Here is a 21,245-nt window from a genome sequence, read left to right as displayed (position 1 = left end):
TGTGATGCTATTGTATATTCATTGCCAATCAGCTACGATCAATAGTTTGTAACTAACAAGCCTTGAGCAAAGCTTTATCGAAAGATACTATATCGTCACCTGAAATGCAAARTAACGTAACATTTTTGGAAATTTAAAGTGGCATGAATGAAATACGAAATAAAACGGAACATGAGTGAAACAAATTTTTAATATATCCTTGTTCCTTCCTAATTTATATCTGAGCGCAGAACCTGAAAATGTTGAACATACGTACATATGTAATATTATGTATGTAATTTGAAGTAGTGAAGCGTAATCAATAAGACACTCAATTTCGAATTTTTTGATGATACGTTATTTTGCATTTCAGGTGACGATATGTAGCATTATCACAACAAATATGATGAACTCTTGCTAATATTTGTTTATTCAAAAAGTGTGGYAGGGGTTTTCTAGGGGTTTTCACTCTTCTTAATAATTACATACATATGTATATAAGCGGTATATATCGACATAATGAATATAAATTCCAATCAGTTTGAAATACTTACTTCATTTTGTGTAAAATATTTATAAAAATCTGATGAACTGCTACGTGCTACTTCGCTAATATTGGGTTCCACTATTGTATAACGAATTTTCCACTCCCTCTGAGTAGTACGAGTTAATAGCTAGGTGTTTGTTGTAGAATTTACTGATGTTGTCAAAGCGTTTTTCGTGCAAACTCGTAAGAATATATATAAATACAAATATTTAAATGCAGTAAGAGGCGTCGATTTTGAAACTACTGTCGTTTCGAATGAGAGTCTTTCCTTTTAAGTGCGATTGTATCGTTGAATATACCATGTGTCCCTAATTATAACGCAAGGATTCGTTTTCCGTTCGAKTCGTAGCAACTATATTTATGAGATCTGCAAAGGAAAGAAGGATTCATTTACGATATAACACAAAGCTTGTAAATATATACAAATATATGTAAGCCTCAAAAATATGTAATCAATAGCCTATATGTATGTATGTAAAATACTGTTTAAAATATGCTGCTCTCACAACCTCACGGGAAATTCTCGAACTGTTTCGAGATCCCACTTTAGAGGCATTTACCAAAACTCTTGTGGAATCCATTACACATATGGCTAACAGGCACTAAGAATTAAGCTCTTCTTAAAGCGCTACGAAATACTTATAACAAAAATTGTGTTTGTGCAAGTGTGTATTCTTCGGAAGGATCAAGGATATATTATTACGTGAAAACTAAAAATACACAAATGCAAAGGAAAGCCAACAAATACACTCACGTGCGAATCACACGTTTTCTTTTGCTTCATATACATACAGAATATTAACATATAGTAAATCGTTCGAATGTGTGTGTGTGTGGGAACGAAGGAGGGCCATACATCGATTTCCGCTATTGACTCGAATGAATCTGTTTATGGTATAAATAGCGGGGTGGCGAAGGGTAAAACGAGGCAAAGAATTCGCAATCCATGAATGGACGAACGGGTGAATGAATGAAAATGAGGCGAGCACGGAAGTGGTGTAGGTGAGACGCGAGAAGAGCTTGTGGAAAGGAAATATGGAAATGGCAGTAGAGTGGTGGYTGTGGGCGGCATGAAGGGAAGGAAGCTAGTGACTATTTCTGTAACGCACAACCAGTCTGACTTTGGTTGGACGACGGCAATGCGACAAAGTGATAGGGCAAAACAAAACCGCGTTGCAATCATGGAGAAAACAACATAATGAAGCCATTGGTTTGAATGTGCGAGTATTTGAATTTGTATGATGCAAGTACAACTTTTGTCGGGCACTAACCTGTGAACTTTATGCATTGAGCTTCCAAAAAGGTTGCGTAGTACCGAAGTAAATGAAAAGCGAATATATGAATTTCACCAATGTGGCAACTATGTGAACTTAAAGCACGTAATAACAGATAAGGAAGACCTAAGTTCAGTTTCAAAACCTATTAGGGCCGCTTCTTGAGAAATACACCAGACTTTGAAGATGTCCTAAAAGTGATGAACTTTCTGGCACTAAATTTCCTCCAGCTCATCGTCAATTCAAGCAACGTACCACAAGTGCATACTATATATGTACATACATACGTAGATATATCGACATGTAGATGGCTAGAATTTCAAGAATGATAATAGAAAACCCTCCCTTAACCGCTTCTAGCACACAGACAGGAAAGAATATGTTACTATGTGTATCGTTTACATATGTTTGACATAACATAACATAAAGTTTTTCAGGAAACTGCAGTCCGGTGGTGTCCTTCATGCACTAAGGATATGACCTGATTTCCCCAATTCATTTTTTGTAGATTCAAGAATAAAGTCGGCTCTCACGCTTGTCTACAAGGTTTTAAGAAGTTAAAGAATAGCAGTAAACTGAGCCACCGCGCCACTGAGTCACTGAACATTACATAAAGAAATGAAAATATGCGAAACAATAAAATGAACAAAAGGTGTGTTGCGACTGCGACAGCAACGAGTCACAAATTGCAACATTCAAAATACAAATGATGGTAATAAACAAATGCACATACCTGCCTGCTTACAGGGTGGGCCATTTGTTATAACATAACTAATTTTACATTTACCAAGATGTTGCTTTAGGGGTTAGGTGGGTTTGAAAATTTCCAAAAATCGATTTTTTTTTTGTTTGCTGAATATAGTCCTAAATTTTAAAGTTGTAATAAAGTAATAATTTCGGAGATACAGGCTTAGCTGCGCTAAGTGCCCTGTCTTTAAACGCGTTTTTCTCGAAACTGTGTTTTTGAAGTCGGTGGACACGATTTCTCAAAAAGTTATCGACCGATTAAGTTCGTATTGTGTACACGTTTTTGAAATAATATTATCTAGTTATTGAACGAAGGATTTTTTCTTTTTTCATTACAACTTGTCTTTCTGACCAAAAAATGAGGAAAATTTTACCAAAAATGAGATTTTTTGTTCAAAGTCCGACAATTTTAATATTTTTTATTTCCTACGTTCATAAACGAGATTTATCTGTACTAACAGAATATGCTTAGTTTTTTAATTTAATATGAACCAATAATAAGTTATGCTGTCCACGGCGAGAGCTCTTTTTTGAGAGACACCCAGGGAAATGCGGTCTCAACGGCGGAATTTTCAACATTTTTGTATCGAAATTTCAGGAGATATTGTTCGAATATATACCTTTGATATAACATATTATATTTTTCCTATGTATGTATATGATTGCTTGTATTAAAAAAAAAATCGTAAAAATACCTTTGTTTTTTGTACCTCTGAARCCCACCTAACCCCTTTAGCAAGAAGTGGTGTTTCGATACCACCAGGCCTTTTTGGAGGGCTGTGAAGAGGTCGCTGTCGTCCTCGTCCAAAACCACGGAAGAATGAAAAAAATCCATAGTGAAAACGATGCTAAGTGTTTTTTTTTTTTTTTTTTTGTGACAGCAAAGGCATCTTCCATCATGAATTTAGTACTCCTGGACAAACCGTCAACACCAAAGCTTTACGTGGAAGTCCTCATGAGACTCAAACGAAGGGTCAATCGGGTCCGACAAGACATCGCAGCCGATTRTAAGTTGCAACACGAACCATCTCATACCGCCTTTCTTATGAACAGCTATCGAACCAACGCCGGCATCCCAACGCTTCCGCAGCCGCCCCACCCAGAAGTGGCCGCACGGACTTTTTTTGTTTCCTTGTATGAAAAGGCCGATGAAAGGCAAGCATTTTGAGAGGAGAGAAGCGTTCCACTCAGCATACACGTCGGCTCTCAAGGCTATTCCGGAGAATGCCTTCCGTGACGCCTTCAATGATAGAAAATTGCGCTGGCAGYGCTGCATCGACTCAGAAGGACCCTATTTKGAAAGGTTTTAAAGAATTGTAACAACTGGTTCAATAAATTCTTTTTAAATCGACTCAGTCCTATTACCTTACGGACAAACCCTCATTTATTGAATTTAACATAAGAGCAATTTGCATTCTGCTTTACCAAGAAACCCTAAAAAACTTACACCAGACCTTATTTCACTTCAGTAACTATAAAGCRTAAYATAGGAAAATTCTGCGAAGGGCTGRGCAAGGCGGAAWACGGAAGAGATGTGGGAGTAAGCACACACGTATGYAATTGCTTACCATTCGCCGGCTTCACCCCCGCTTGMYACTAACGCATCCAATAATTTAGAAATTAAGCTCGATTCTTGAACAACAATCGTTCGGCACATGACACTTTCAGGGAGAGCAGTGGTGTGGTGAGTTCATTGGTTAACTATTTCGACTCACCTTCGTCTCAACGCTAGTTGTTGTTATCAATATTTTTTGTTTTCACACATGCAAAGGCGTCACTCATCCAACGCGTCACATTRCGCCGGCAGTACATCTACACCTCCTCCACCCTTGACTGAAGCAACTTTACACGAACGCTTCGCTGTGTAATCGTTTATTGGCTTCGTTGATACAAGCCACGYTAGGCGCCGCATTAAAATTGACGATCGTCGTGATGATAGCCATTGCATTGTCGGCAAAGAGATGACTGGTCTAACGCTCGTTATATTGGCTATTTGCGCGTCTMTAATTATGCGACAGGTGCCGACACTAACAAAAAGCGTTATTTACTCATGCCTACCTTTATGTAGGCTACTTACTTACTTGTATAACTACTTTGTATAACTACTTACTTTGTATAACTTTTCGTATTTAATTGAATCGAACTGCACATTTATGCTTTCATAGTACGCAAAGCCAGTCGGAACTGCTTCGATTACATTGAACTGACTTTACAACTCTATTTTACAGATTTGACACTTTATGACTGATGTCAACAAAAAAGTGGAGAACATGTAACTGAAAAAGAGTAAACATTTGAAAATTGTTATCTTACATAAATGTCTACCTATGATAGTGTTCGCATTTCGTAATACCTAAGAATGATATGACCCATTTAAGATAAGACATGAAGTAGTCATCGTCACTGAAAATGACTCAACGCATTTCACTTTTCAATGTTTTGTGCGATAGCTGAGGAAAGCGCGAGAGCGTGAGTTAATGTGAGCATGGCGTGACAATACAAATTTGTTAGAGGTTTTCAGGCGCTTTAATAATACCTATGTAGTTGTTCGGATTTTCTGTTTTTTTCTTTTATTTGCAATTAAAGTTGTTTGTTTGGGTATGTGGCACGGGCAATTCTAATTCAAACTATTGCCACATGACATGCATCAATTGCGGGTTCTCGCTATTTCCCATTTTCCTTCGTTCGCTTTTTAAGTGCCTAAGCACATGCTTACATAAGCAGAATGCTCAAACTATTAGACATTGACGCACTTTACTGCTCTTGCAATCAGTGCAATAACTTAGCGTATACAAGGAACGACAGAAAGTCAGGGCCGCACACTAACCTTTCTGCTGACCAACGTGAAATGTCAAGGATTTTTGCATAKTATTTACAGCAATAAGTGTAGAGTTACCTAGAGAAACAGCTCGAAACAAGGTGAGTTCATGATATTGCATGAAAGTAAAAATAACAAAATTTTGACCGACTACTTTCTACGGTTCAGTAATTATTAAATTTGTCTACTACGCTTCAAACACTCCTCACCGATTAATCAGCACACAGATATGTATTTCCTTAAGTCGTCAATTCTACAATATTATCATTTATTTATATTACTTTTTTACTGATTAGTCAACCCATTTTTCTTTTATGTGCGTCTGAAAGTGCAACCTCGTTTTATTTCAGTAAACTAAATGTCGAAAGAATTCTACAATAATTTATTCGGCACCGATGCAAAAAACAAACGGAAATAAATTTCCTGCACTGAGCATTTATGACCATTTTAAAGTGTAAATACAAACCTACTTAGATGTTCACACACACATACGTTCGACATATTGACCGTTGAAGCAGATGGGCGTGCAATAAATCATACAAATCGTCATAAAATGACGCATACGAAAAACTGGCTAGGGGCAAATCTGAAGTGGAGCTAAGCCTGCACCGAGCGTAGTGCCGACTGCACTTAATTGACGAACACGATCACAACTGCGTAAGGCAGTGATATAAAGGCCGCGGAGTGCGTTGCACCGTGCCACTGCAGATAGTAGGGTTGCCGATCTGGCCGTTGGTTTCCAGTCGGTCAGTCGATGGGCTGCGACCTTCATTAGTCCGGTCGTAATGACCTCAATATTTGTATTTGGGTTTTATAAATTCCACGGCCTTCAGCCTACTTCAGCTTATAGCTCTCATCGCGCCACATGAACGGAGCCCTGGTCATGTCTCTGCTTACACTTCATATTTCTGCTGCAATACGCTTTCAATGTACATATGTATTTCCTGCTTTTCAATTTGCTGACATTTATCAATCAATTGCAATTATGACAAAGTTATGAATAGTCGGACAAGTCCATTCAAATTACCAACGCAATCGCATAAATAAAGGCGTACATTTACTTTTCGTATCTTGTTGTTATTATATTTGTTGTTTTTATATTTTGGGTGTTCTGCTTTATTAAATAAAAAAAAATCTTGACTTTATTGACTTGGTTGAAAGAAATCTTTGAATGAGCGTCGCAGGTGGAGCAGCATCTCTCTAAAAAWAAAACCTTCCTATCTAAACAATGGAGTTTCTTCCATAAGCAAAGCTTAAAAGGCCAAAAACAAGTTCTTAAACTTGGAGAGTTGTAAGGATATAGAATTAGATTGGTGAGATTAAGCAAGTCAACCTGGAAAAGGCCAAGAGAATTCGGTGCGACAGCATGGTCTTCGAAATTGCAGCAAAAATTTGTTCATTGTATTAATTTCGAAATGTTATAACCACATCGTTTACTTACATAATTATACATATATTTAAAAAACTAGACTTCTAGGTGTACTAATATTGGGAAAAATGGGTGTCACATGCGGCACAAAACTATAACTCCTTTTGGTTTTGTTTTACTTGAAATTATCAGCATATGCTTACCGTAATTATCAACTGAGAGTGACTCATTGGAATATATCCATATTGGGCATTTGGTGAATATGTACATGAATCTTATTTATTCCCAGAATACGATCATGAGGCATGCGTCACACCTGGATTGCGATTTTGTGCACCACTTCCCACTTTCTTTCAACTAACCTCGCGGTACCTACCCCTTCTTCATGCGGTTCCACAGCAGCAAGTTCAATGGCTTCGTTGCAGTGGATGTACATATAAATGTACGGATTTATATGCAATTTTATAAGTCGTCGACTGTAAGCATATATGGTGAGTTGCATGCCGTTGCAAGTCCAAATCGGTATTAAATGTAAAGTCAGCAAGAAAAGAAGCAATAAAATGACTTGTATAGAACATAATCTAACTCCAACTCACATACCGATAACTGACAAATTACAAGAGAAATGGCTATAAGTATAGCATATATTATATTTATATATATAGCACATATTATATTTACTTGTCAATCTCTCGAAATTAGCTTAACAATATATAAAAACATCTTACACAAACGAACTGCATACATTTTTTCTACGTTTGATGGATCATGGAAGAAATTGTTGCTCAAGTCAAAATTTCAAGGGGCGTTTTAATCGCAAAAAAACCTAACAAAAAACTAGAACAAACCAAAATTATATTTGTAATCGTAAACATATGTTCAACATGGAAAAGTAGGTAGACAATAGCCATGTTTAGTCAGCAGTCAGCAATGCATAATCAACCGGAAATTTCGTTGGCACCAGAAATATTTACATGCATTCTAGAGCATGTACACTTCGACGTACATCGCATATTCCAATTTTCAAAGGTGTTGTAGAAAAATTTATATTTTTCACTTTCGGATGCGGAATATTTCGTATTTACTGTTTTGCTCATATTGACTGCTCACCACTTGTTGTAAAAAACTAAAATGCAAAGGTTGATGTCTCTATTTTCATTATTAGATAATTATCTTATACGCAAAACAAACCAATAAAAAACATGAATACCAAAAAATTTATTAGATTTCAAGAATAATAACTAAAGAGGAAGACATCGCTACATCTACCTAATTTGGGCAGTAAACATTTAAGTAAGTCACCCAGACGTTAAGCAGACTTTCATAAAAACTCATACATATTTACAAAAATTTACATCAGCACCCCGCATTACCCGAATTGCATAGAAGCTGGTTCTCTTAGAGTTTTTTTCGTTTCGCACTTTGTTGCCATTCAACATAACAAGACGAAATTCGTTTAAGTGCGGTGTAATCTAATAAAAGTTTATTRGACTCAACAATTTAATATATATGTATTGTGTTGTGTTTCTTTTCTGTGCACTGAGGTGTGTCGGCTTGAAATTTTTCAGTCCGTGAAAAAGAAAATCGTGGTTAGTACCAACTGTRGAAACCACAATCAAAAAGGTGATAAAGAGTGAGTCGGAGAGCGAAACATTAAAATTTTTTAATTCATAATTTTTGCACATTGGCGTTTGTGCGAACACATGCAGATGTCTTGAGATATTTTTTTAGAAAAATAATGCAATTTATTTTATACGAAATATATTTGAAGACAGCTTAAATMATTCTTATATAAATACCCTATTGTAAGGATATGATATTAAAAAATGCATTCTTTGTGATTTTTGTGTTGATTTGTTTTTTTGGTTGCGTCTGTAATTCCATGTAACCACTGATCACTGGCTTTCGTGCAGCCTCACCGTGTCACCATATGGTAAGAATGTTGACCGTGACAGAGCGATTATGGCAAGACCATATGCCAAACTGGTCGTCGGCATTTTAAACTAAACGTACGTTTGTTTGTTGGTTCACTTGCAGTTTTAGGTTTCATTGCCTGTGTTATGTTACCTTCTTACTGCATTTCCCATTTTTGCAGATTCCACACTTTTTCACTGCAGTCATTGAAACCCGCTTACCTTACCAACACATAACTAATTCTCGCCAAAAGCTATGTAAGTTGGATATTTGTTTTTGTTATCTTCTTGCTTATGCTGTTCATTATTCATTCTCCCTTCATAAAGAGGTCGTTTTATCAAGTCCCACAAGACGATTGCCTAGTTGTATCGCCCCAAAATTTAAATGTTTGCTTATCTTTGCATGTATTCATATATTTTTAAAAATTTTATATAATTTATATTCAACTTAATTTATTCAATTGTATTGGTTTATTCAAGAATCCATATGACAGTATAAGAAATTGCATACAAATCAATCAGGGAAATCATGTTGAATAAAGCCGTTTTAATTTATTAATTTTTAAATTTATTTTCTTAAAGATCTAAGTCATAACAGTCGCGATATTAGCAACAAAAAGAATTATTTAAAGTCCAAAGAATTCCAGTTCGTGGTCATAATAGTAAAAGCAATCCTAATCACTATTCAAGCGAGCCAACTAAATGGCGACTAATTATGTCATAAAACTAATAAGTCTGCTAAAAGTGTTTATGGCGCCAAATTCAATCAAATGTACACCGGTAGTAACTCTCCGTTAATTCGCAGATCCACCTCGTGCTCTTTTTGAGTGATCGGCATTGCGTCGATTCTTCGATCAAATCAAAAAATAGCAGTGCAAATAAACCTCATTGATTTTTATTACGAATAAGAATACGCATAAGGAAGTGGAACGGTAAGCAGACGGGAGTCAATGTCAGTGGAAGTGATACGAAAGACAATAAGTCAACAAATGCGTTGGTTTACTAAAYAAAACACGTCTCATATATCCGCGTGCGCGAGCGCGTGTTCTGGTGTCGGCCGACAAACCGCAGCTTAAGCTAAAAAAGAAGAGTATAGAAGAAAATTCATGAGGAGAGAGAAGGGTGGCATATCGAAAGGTTATCGTTGAACAAAAGAAGCGCAATGAGTCATATTTCTACATTGTAAAATGTACTATAATCAATTTTTTTAAAAATGCACGGGTTTTTATCGACAAGGTCTCTAGCCGATTATTAATTTTTAATAATAAAATAAAATTTTAATTAAACATCCTATTAATTTACACCTCTGATTGTGCGCAATAGTGTTTGAGAAACTTTAGAAGATCTTTGACATGTTGTGCCATCCCCAATAAATTTTTGCGCAACATGCCCGTTTAATGTGTTAGCAGCCGTYTAAGCAACAACTGATCGCCTAAGCTTATATACAAGTACATAGGTATATTTTAGTGAACATTTAATCATTATTATATCAATTATTAGACAGTAATAAACGCCAAAAGGTTGGAATGTAAAACGACAAATTTGGAAAGTCTAAATTCATTGTAGTTATTACAGTTATCTTATYTTTGCTTCTTTGTGCTTTTAACTTTCCCATAGAAAATAAAACAAGGGGTCACCATTGTAAACAAAATAAATTTTGTCGGTTGACACGGTTGAGCGCAAAAAAATTTGTTGGTTGTATTTTTCAATATCGCTTTTAGGTATTCCTCTGAATGGCTAATTGAAAATTCGTCACAATAAAAAAGGAGTTACCTACTTGGAAAAATCAAAAGAAACTATGATATTTTGCTAAATTTATCATTCAATGCAACAACAAAATGTTGAATACAAAAATTTATTTAAACAAAAACTATGATCCGAATATTATGTTATCTTTTTACTTACATACTACATACATATGTACATACATTTGTATGGAAATAGCCGAATAGGTAAACGAGCAAGACAGTTCATTTGTTAGCCACATAATATACTTACATAGTAATGTATAAATGTAGAAGAGCTTGGTTCGACGCCTTATCACGTGAGCCCTTAAGTATGTAAAATTTAACATTCGACAACTGCAACATGCAACCGGGGAGAATATCTGCCGCTTGCATTGTGGAACTTGAAACTGATGAGTCAGACGTTTAACTCCTCAGATCGCGCAATATACCTCAAAATTTAGCAACTCCACAATGCTTTGTGGCAGACATGGCAAGCGTTGTGTATACCGAAAGCTTTACTCGWGCGCTTACGGATGCCTTAAATATTACGGTTACTTGAGTAAAAAACTGGTTTACCAATAAAGCAAAAACGAATATTGTTGCTATTCAAAGCAGTCCGTCGCATCGTTTTATAACTGTTGTATTGCAATTATGAAGGGCAAGACGAAAGTGTAATGTCTAATTTTTTATGCTGAATTTGTTTATTTAATATTCAGATAAATAAATGCTTATACTATAGAAATTGTGTACCAAACAAAACTTCATTACCAACGATGCTTTATTCTTAATGATTTTACCATAAGTACTAGACGGCAATATATTAGGAAAATGTTTTTACTAAASAAAAATATATATTTTTTTAGTTCAGTTAAAGAAAATAAAACATTAGAAATAAACGATGTATTACACATGTATGCAAGTACTGACATAAACAAAATGAGATCATACTAAAATTAAAAAATACACATAAACTGATGAATCGTAGGTATTATGATTAATAAAACAAATTACTCTTTAATGATGAATTTCATGAAAATTATTGTTTCGTAAAACCAAGAAAGCAAACCAGCTAAAAACTAAAAGAGCAACAAAAACAGAGAGGTGAACACATTAGAAAAAGGGCGTGTAAGGAAGAGCTGAATAAAAGAGGAGGCGAAAAGGTCCTTAAAAATATCACATAGATATATTTGTACGTATGTTAGTATATACATATGCATACTTTCTGTTTAGAACCAGAGAGACTGAGACACATGCGCGGTGCGGCGTCAGCTCTGATAATAAATATACATTCATATATTCGTCACACAAACCAGGTAATGGACACACACTTTTATCTGTTTTTGATTCTTTGCGATACGGATTTTTCGCTTTAAACAACATGAAAAAAATGATTTTAATTAAAAGTTTGAACCGAGAGAAGTGGCAATAAATTTTTGTATGGAGGAATGCAAGTAAATTCTTTTTATTTTAAATATTGCAATAATAATTATGTAATATAACTTGTGTAGTGTAAAAATAATATGTACTTTAGCTTTTAATAAGTGTTCATCAAATTTTTGTGTATATTTATGAACTTACCATATCATTTTCTTTAATCCTTTATAATCATATGTATAGGGGTAGCATATATTTTTGATAATATAAGCAAATCTAACGACTTCTTCTAAAATTCCTCACTTCAAACTTTTTATTTGAACGTAAGGGAGCTAAAAAGATCTCTTGTAGTATGTTTTACACCAAACACCACACAAATAATTTATTTACCTTTTCAACACAATTTTTTCATTTGAAACACATTTGTGTAAATTTCAATTTTCACAACTTTTTCATATCTCGTATTTGTATTTTAGCACTTTTTATTTTGTATTTCAAACTGAACTTAAATGTTTGTCGTTGCTTTTATAGACTTATATCCATCTTTTATTCTCTTAGAATTCTTTAGTTATATGTCTTTTGGAAGTTGACTATGCGCACCCATCAACATCATCCACTGTGCCACTGCTGCTGATTTGCGCTAATGTCACAAAAAAAAAATTTAAAAATTGGAATGAAAAAAACCCAACCCGATTGCACCAAGTGCTTATTCGGCTCGCAAATAACACACCCTATCCTTCCGTTAATACATTTTAACAAATTTGCACATTTCACTGCTTATAACAGAACACTGCTGGCATATTCATCACAGCTCGCTGAAATATTTAACTTTAACTTAAAATGCACAACCAGCAAAGGGAAGTACTTATTAGAAGTTTTATACACAGAAAAGGGCGAATTTTCTCTTCGCCGCAACCTGTGCAAAAGTTCGCTCTCTTCCTTCACCCACACCCTCAACACATTATAAAATACACGTTCCTATTCCTTTCGTTCCCTTTAACACTTCTCACTGTTCTCCACGATAACTTTATTGCTATTTTTTATTCCTGCTGGCAGGAAATTTGCGCTATAGATATATAGATAGATACTGCTTTTCTATAAAACATTGTCGAACAGAAGTCCATCTATTACCACAAATCAAAAATAAATKTACGAAAATAAAACATTCTAAATAATGCAGTTGAGAATGTTTTTTAATAGTTTAAGGAAGTGCTGAAGCCATGGTGTCACTTTATCTTCTTGTTTCTGCCTGGTACTGTGGTTTGTGCTGCCAACGCCGCTTTGTTTGGACTAGTCAATTCGTAGGGGTACACATTTACATATATGCACAACGTTTTCAATGTGTTTGTGTCTGCTATAGTACTGCACCGCCTATTTCCCCAATTCTTTTACGAATGAAAGGAAAATATTTTGGCTTGCTACACAGACATAAGATTATCACTTGTACTTTGCAATCACTTAACAACTTTTCCGATTTCTTTTAAATATTTTTTATTTAAAATAATGCAAAAATCTTAACCGAAACCAAATTTCCTTCCGTCAYTAATACAAACCGCTCCACCGCTGTCAACCGCAATATATCCAGAAGCAATTGATGCAACTAGGGTTGTAAAATTCATCATTTTCTGTACCCACACAGGGTTTCACAAATAAGTACTAACTGACTACATGGTTGCATTTACAGACACTTCTCGCTTTTTAACAAATATTTAATTCTTCTTTCACATAAAAGTAATTAATGAAAACTTCGCAAACATTCAAAATTATAACAACATATTTTGCTAGAACTCGATGTAGTCAAAGAAGCGAGCAAGTGCACTTACTGACCTAAGGTCAATATGTCAGACACTTGTTCAATCAGATTGCGCAAACCGAGTATGAGGTACCAACTTCGTTTTACATTTATAACGTACTCTCCATTTTCTATATTACGAACAGTTCTTCACTTTTCATTAATGAAACAACACGACATAAATATATGAGTAGAAATGTGTTACTATAAAGTAAAATTTTTTTATTTACTTATATTTATTTACAAAAAAATAATATTTCTATGATTTTGTTATCATATGTTGCCTTTTTGGTAATGGTTAAACATCTAGCATACTGCTCATGACTTTAGCAACAATTATTATTAAAATTTCTCACAGTTCGAATTATATTAGTTAGTCGCAATCTCTACACAACGGCCTTTTCTTTTTTTTTATATATGTATACTAATAAATGTCTCCATTTCTATTTTAGGTTTTTAAATTAGGTTGCACACAAATAATACTAAAGTTCTTGTTGCATATGCACGTGTTTATACACGAATCTACAACAAAACTATAAAATAAAAGGCATCCAGTAGCTTGTGAGCCACTTCTGAGTACATCCGGGCGGCTTGATTCTTGACTGAAAGTCCTTAAATACTGCAGGATATATATGCATTTTCTGGGGGGAAATAAGAGAGGCCAATGTTTAAAACATTTCAAAGCCTTTAAAAGTCTTCGTTACGATAAGTCTCGATAAATTGTTTTGCAAGCACGGGTAGTTCAGGTGCGCGGCAAAGAAACTTATGTCCGTAACCTGCAACACCATTGAAACGATGGAATTCAACAGGCCCCCAAGTTTTTGCCCGCGTATCCAGCGCTGTTCGGTATAGCTTGTAGCCAAGTTCGAATGGAACAACATAATCATCTTCYGCATGGAGTATCATTACCGGCTGCCGAAATTCGCTAATATGCTTGTCCGATTCAAAGCGCAACTTGTTCGAGTACATAGGGCGCGCAATTGTCAAATCAAACCAAGGCAGATCTTTAAAGGGCTGTAAAAAATRTAACAGTTTTAAAGCTAATCAACATATGTATATTGACTATCTAACCCTAGCGAATGGATGCAATCTTATTTCATCACGGATGTTYGTAAAAGGCGCCTCCAATATCACTCCCCGCGGTAGATCCATTTTGAAATTCAAATTTAACTGTGAACACAAATGACATGCCACGCCAGTGCCMAGAGAATGTCCCCATATGAATATAGGATTTGTTGTTACATTTCTAATATATTCATATACTGTTAGGGCATCTCGCACAATTCCTTCTTCGGTGGGTGAAACGGGGTCGGAATCTCCATAACCTCGATAATCCAAAGTCAGTACATGGCAGCCAAGTTTGCGCAGAAGTTGGTACATCTCGACACGATGCCCCGAGCCACGAGAAGCGGTGTTGCCATGAAGATATAAAACAATGGTGCTCGGAAGCTTCAGCATGCGCTCGTAAAAGAGCGCTTCATTCTCAGCGGTTACATCGGAGAATTCTGATTTCAGAATAGGCTCTAGCTTGTCCAAACTTTCATCATTTTCAAATGTTGTATTCTTCAATTCATCATGCTGTTGCTGTACGATAATAGGATTTTATACAAATTTCTGCCCATAATTTTTAATAATAATCAGTATACCGTATCGATTTTTAGTTCTTTAGCAAAGCGTTTAGCTAGGTGTAAAGGCAGCACATGCCAGACACCAATGCGCACGCCATCATGACGTTCCTCAACATCCGGATCGAGCACGCTAAGATTTAGAGATCTCGTACCAAAAAGTCCCACACTGGCTGGTTTCGATAAGTCAAGGTCCTTGGGGTATGTAACTACAAACGAATTTAATATTTTCGTTTTAATAAAGTTATTTGAAAAATAATATATATAGATTACTATTCATTAAAATTGCGAAATTGTGTAACATGAATAGTGCTTTTGAATTTAAATAATTTCAAAGTGAAAATATTCAAATACTTACTAAACGTGAGAAAGAGAATCCCTCTTTGTAATGTTATAGAATAACGAAATATTAATGGGAATCCAACGAATATTATTAGGAATACAAGCATACATAATTGTACCACAGTAAGCGAGATTCTGTAGAATAAAGAGGAGAGGTTAGAGTAAATTTATAATCGCAGCTTATTGAATGGCAAACACCTCAATGTTACACATAAGGAATACTTACTGATGCGTGTATCAGAGTAACAAATAAAGTAAGAATGATTAACAAATAATTTATTCGCTAACTGTAGAATGAATAAAAGGATATCATTTAATCGTAGACTGAATGGTGCACGACAATTACATAGTATATCAAAATTGTAATGAGATATTTCGTACAAATATTTCGTGTCAAGCAAAATGTGAAATATTCAGTAGAGGCACGAGGAATATACACGATTTTACTAATATCAATTGCCTGAATTAGTACATAGCCGTGCGAATACTGTACATGCATACACATTTTACAAAGCGATGTGGAAAAATAAGGAATAATAATAGCACATTTCATAGGTTAACTTTGGCAATTAACAAAATAGATATAAAGTTTTGAGAAAAAACATATAAAATATTACTTGTAACGGAKAACATTAGTTAGAAATTAAAAATCAAAATATATATGTATGTATGTATCTAAATGTATAAAGAAGTAGCGTACTTACATCCCAGTCAGCCAAATTAACATTAATGCTCCCGGAATGACTGAAGCACGGAATATGACGTTTAAGAATTTATATGATTCGTACATTGTAAAAAAGTTTGCATATATTTGTAAATTGTAAAATGAAGTTGTAGGAGGATTATCAATCAATGGTTGAAAATCTTTATTCAATGACATCAATTTTCATAGATTTRGTGAACGTTTCAATGCAAACCCAACATTTAACTTGAGGAAGAACGATATTACAGCCAAATTTAGCAATGACTGCTATAGCACACAAAATAAAAAAGTTTTAAATAGAGGACTTTGGGAATCACAGTTGTTTTCAAAAATTTCGACTATTTGGATTAAATATGCGGATGTGCTTGTTATATACGTCAAACTGTAAGCGAGTGATTATTTGATTGAAGAAATGGGAGTATGGTTTTTTTTTTTTTTCAATTCTTTCGTTATTCAAAAAGTTAATGAGCATTTGTCTTGTAAGTGCAGACAATCGTACTGCGCCTGTCAGCAATTTTTACTATGCGGATGGATTCAACATGGAAAAGAGAAAAAAGATAATTGTTTTATTAGCAATCTCTATTACATTGGAGGAAAAAAAACTGGAATTAATTAAAATTTATTAAAATGAAAAGTTAATATAGGTTTTAACATGTAATAATATTAGAACAATAAGCGTGAACAAAAATAAAATATGTAAATACATTTCAACCCACAAATTGGGAATGTTGTTAYTAAATACATTAATTAACAGAACCCAAAGCAAACACCCATCAGTATATAATTGAAAAACAACTGTTATAAGTTATTAATTTGAACTAGCTGCATAAATTATTTGTAACTATCGTGAAAATTTTAATTAATTCTTGTTAAAGCCTTCGATAGAAGAGCAAACAATTAAGAAACCTATTGATTGCAGCAACTTTGAGATTACATAGTGAATATTTTCTTTATTTTTGTATTTAGCCTACAGTGCTATCTAGTATCTTATGTTTAATATTGCCTCCTTTGAATTTTACAAAATTACTTATAATATACCTGCGMTGCAGCATTTTTCATTCACTTAGCATTATGGCAACGCAAATCGAAATTAGAAAATAAATAATTATAAGGTTTACATGTATGAAGTGATTTGTTGAACCATACTAATTATTGAATGGTCACGTCTAGGAACACAATGTCTTGAATGTTATTWTTACTATTTTACAAATAAATTTTTAACAATGAAATAATACCAACACAAAAGGTATTTTAGTGGAATTGGGTTTTAAATTTATATCATAGGGAGGATTATATGATCTGCACTGACATATGTAAATATTATAATAATTATGTTTTTTTATTAATTCGCCTGTGTGAATTACTGTAGCACACATATAATAATGTGACAGTCACCTTTTAGATAACTTCCGTCGACGCGTTAAAAACATAACTAGAAATAGAAAATTAAGAAATTCTTGAGTTAAATATTATTAAATTATTTAGTATAAGTTTACAACTAGAAAACAATAAAGTACGTTAAAGTGCTTTTATTTTAAAAACCGTTTCGAATTTCCTTTATGCACACATACAACCATAAGTGTCAACGGCAATGAACTCAAACATAATATATTGTATGTATGTAGGCATGTAATACTTATTCAAATAGATTCCCACTAGATACCATTATTTTTAAGTTCTAATCAGTAGTCATGTAGCTTTAGGATTACATTTGTAGAAAACCTTACTATTACTTCGTATACATAAAAACAATTTAATTCGCACTGGTACTACAACTTTAAAATATTTTCTCCGACATTTTTTGTAAAAGAAATTTTTTTGAATCGATCCAGCAATAGAGAATGTTGTCCGACTTGCCTAACCAAATAATCTTCCAACACCAGGTATATGGAGTTATATATATTAATTTGTAGTTCACAACAAGTGACTCAGTGAGCTTATCACAATTTATCAAAATATCAGCATAGATGATACAATCGCTCAAAATTTGGCAACTCATAGGCGCAAATACATAACTAGATAACTAGATATGTATATACTAGYATTATGTAAACAACATATCACAATAATCAAAGCGCCTATAAATCATTTTACAGTGAAAGTGGAATGATATTTTTACTGTACACAGAAATCACAGCAAATAAACAGTCAGAATGTATAATATTTATTAATTGGCAAAATGTATGCGCACAAATGACGGTGCAACTAACGCTTTATTTATATACAATTACACAATACATTTGGTTGTGTGGTGGTAAGCGCTTAACGATTGGATTAAAGTTCGTCGCAGCGTATTTCGACAATATTTACGTAGAAATAAACCGAGGAGCGGTGTGCTCAGCTCCAAAGACCGCTTCCGACTTGCGAGTAGTTTCGTCATCCAACACTGTTAGCAGATAGACAAAACAAGCTACATGACAATGTGTAGTGAGATTCGAGAGCAACAATAATTATGAATAAAATGTTCTCTTTGTATTCAGTCTCCGCCACTATTATCATTAATGTACTCAGAAAAAAGTACTCAAGTAGATTTTATTTGCTTTCAACAAAGAYGAGTGCGATAGGAAATTCGAAAGTGAAAAGAAGTTTTTCGCTGATAACAAACGCATAGTTAACTTGCGAATAATATAAGAAAATGTCAATGCCATTTATTCAACTTTAGACTATAAGATCAAACATGTCTTATTAAATAATACTTTTCATACTTTAATTGAAAAAGATCGAAAACAGGAGTAGCAGCATTAAAGAATTGAGTTCAAAATTATTACTAGAAAAAAATTTGCCCAATAAGTTCGATGAATAATGCCGACTCTAGCGACTGGAATCTAAATAACCGTTAAAACAGCAACAGTAACATTGGAATCTTTGCCCGTATATAATATCCGTATAACTAGATTCAAGYTACGAAAGAACAAAATTGATATTCTAAGAAACGGGGTCAATCCATGTCAAGTGGTTACAATCAATTATGTACATATACATACATTTGAAAGAAAGTTTAGTAATAATTTTGTCAGCTGTGGATCCTTAATACCGTACGATTTTGTTTCCTTTTAAGAATAAAACTTCTAACAATTATAATAAACAGTTTTAAATATGAAATAAAAATATTACCCATTGATAAATAATGGTGATAAATATTTTGAGCTCAGGCAAATGGCTTAAATCCGATTGATTTAATAGTTTTACAGCGATTTTTCAATACCATTAATCTAAAAATAAAAAGAAGTTATAGAAATGTTATAAGTATTTGGTCAATCAAAGTAAGCTGGTTAGAAGGTAATGGTCAATCTACTGGATGCGGCAGCAGAATCTGCAACTGCAGCAGGGCATATATAGCAATTTATTGAAAGTAAACTTATAAAAAAGTTGAGAAAAAAGAAGAGTTGAATAAAAACCAGCACGGGAAAAGTATATAAACATATGTGGCTAATAGTACTAAATGATCACATATGTATGTATGAATTCACAAAATTTCACATGGGAACAAATCACTATCGATTTTGATTTCTTCATTCTCTTGTTGAAAACATTTTCATGTTTACTTACTTTTTCAGCAATATTTGTATTTACATTTTCTTTAAATTTTTTTATATAATTTATCACTAAGAATTTTTCAATTTGTATCGTGCAAATAGCAATCTCAGCAATTAACGCAGAAATTTGGTCTTAAACGTTACCAAAAAATTATCGCACTTGTTTCATCAGTTGTCAAATGTAAGGGTTGCCGTGTTTGTTTACTGGCGATGTTCATAGCCTAACTTTTATGCACAATGTTTGGACTACGCTAAGAACAAATAGCTTGCACAAACTATGTCGACTTGCACAAGCTATCGCAAAAATTGTTGAAACTGTTATACAAAAACTTATACAGTGCGTGGATATAAGTATATCGTCACCTGAAATGCAAAATAACGTATCATCAAAAAATTCMAAATTGAGTGCCTTATTGATTACGCTTCATTACTTCAAATTGCATACATAATATTACATATGTTCAACATTTTCAGGTTCTGTGCTCAGATATAAACCAGTTTTAACCAACATTAAAATTTTGTTTCACTCATGTTCTATTTTATTTCGCGTTTTATTTTGCATTCAAAATGACAATATATAAGTTTCGTACAAACATTTTGTTATTCCTTCTACAATGCTATAACAACAACAAAAAACCCAAATTTCGAAATTTGTTAAAACAGATTCAATTACTTATTTCATGCCACATGCATGAATTAGAGCTTTTGTTGCAAGCTCGTGGCATTTCGCGTTTATTTTGAGCCTGATTGGTGTGTTTTTATGTAGTTGACCGCTGTGTTTGCATTGCAAACTAAAATCTTTTTGATGTGCAATAACTCAAAAATCGAAACGAGGTCAAGATTCAGTAGTGTACGGTGTGCTGCTGATTGTCGAACGTAAAAACAACAACAACAAGATAATTCAGTGACGTTTAATTAACGAAAGAGACCCATGAGACTACGGATATGACCATCTGCAGAGGGGACGCACAAAGGTGAATATAGTGATATTAGGGAATTGATACATTTATGGACTTGTACTGACAGTACACCCGTTCTAAATAACGATGATAAATTCACAAATGCCAATATTTACTACCATACCATACATAATGAGCAGCCTGACAGGAGATATTTAAACGATTTTTATCCGTCCAATGACTGCCAACTCAGCCAAATTTCCACAAATTACTTCAGGATTGTTTTCTGCCACTACAATAACAAGCAACTATATAGCATTTTCCTTAACTAATCCCGTTTTTATCAAGCGTGTTCTGACCAAAGTTCCTTCGTAAGCTTCCGAGGTCAATACTTACGTATAGTAATAAATCGAAAAACTTTTTTGTATAAATCTGTCGATAAGTTGTCGTMCTCTTACCGTAAAAGCGATAACTTTGTTTATTTATCAAACGTTCAATTTGCTCTGATGTACATACATACATATATTCGCATATATGTAAGTATGATTTTGTATGCTTGTTTGTATACAACTGGTCTAATGTTGCGATTTCGCTATTCAT

At 34.0% G+C, this 21,245-nt stretch overlaps 1 protein-coding gene across 6 annotated transcripts; it reads right to left on the bottom strand.

Annotated features, from left to right (window-relative positions):
* Positions 1-13,741: 13,741 nt before the first annotated feature.
* On the bottom strand, positions 13,742-19,892 carry LOC108970829 (monoacylglycerol lipase ABHD12). Of its 6 annotated transcripts, none has more exons than XM_018936474.1 (8): positions 19,760-19,892; positions 19,325-19,422; positions 18,449-19,260; positions 17,606-17,642; positions 15,524-15,642; positions 15,187-15,374; positions 14,612-15,124; positions 13,742-14,554 (listed from the first exon to the last, which is right to left on the bottom strand). In XM_018936474.1, exons 3-8 carry the CDS (start codon positions 18,588-18,590, stop codon positions 14,228-14,230), a joined length of 1,326 nt encoding a protein of 441 aa, XP_018792019.1. In that variant the 5' UTR covers positions 18,591-19,260; positions 19,325-19,422; positions 19,760-19,892; the 3' UTR covers positions 13,742-14,227. The 6 variants fall into 6 exon arrangements, with proteins under 6 accessions (XP_018792019.1, XP_018792020.1, XP_018792023.1 ...); XM_018936475.1 differs by lacking the exon at positions 18,449-19,260 and adding an exon at positions 16,212-16,730; XM_018936478.1 differs by lacking the exon at positions 18,449-19,260.
* Between the last annotated feature and the right edge of the window lie 1,353 nt (positions 19,893-21,245).

This window comes from Bactrocera latifrons, unplaced genomic scaffold (genome assembly GCF_001853355.1).
Source record: "Bactrocera latifrons isolate USDA-ARS-PBARC rearing strain unplaced genomic scaffold, ASM185335v1 scaffold_31, whole genome shotgun sequence".
NCBI classification, from domain to species: domain Eukaryota; kingdom Metazoa; phylum Arthropoda; class Insecta; order Diptera; family Tephritidae; genus Bactrocera; species Bactrocera latifrons.
This window is presented reverse-complemented; position numbering and strand designations above follow the sequence as displayed.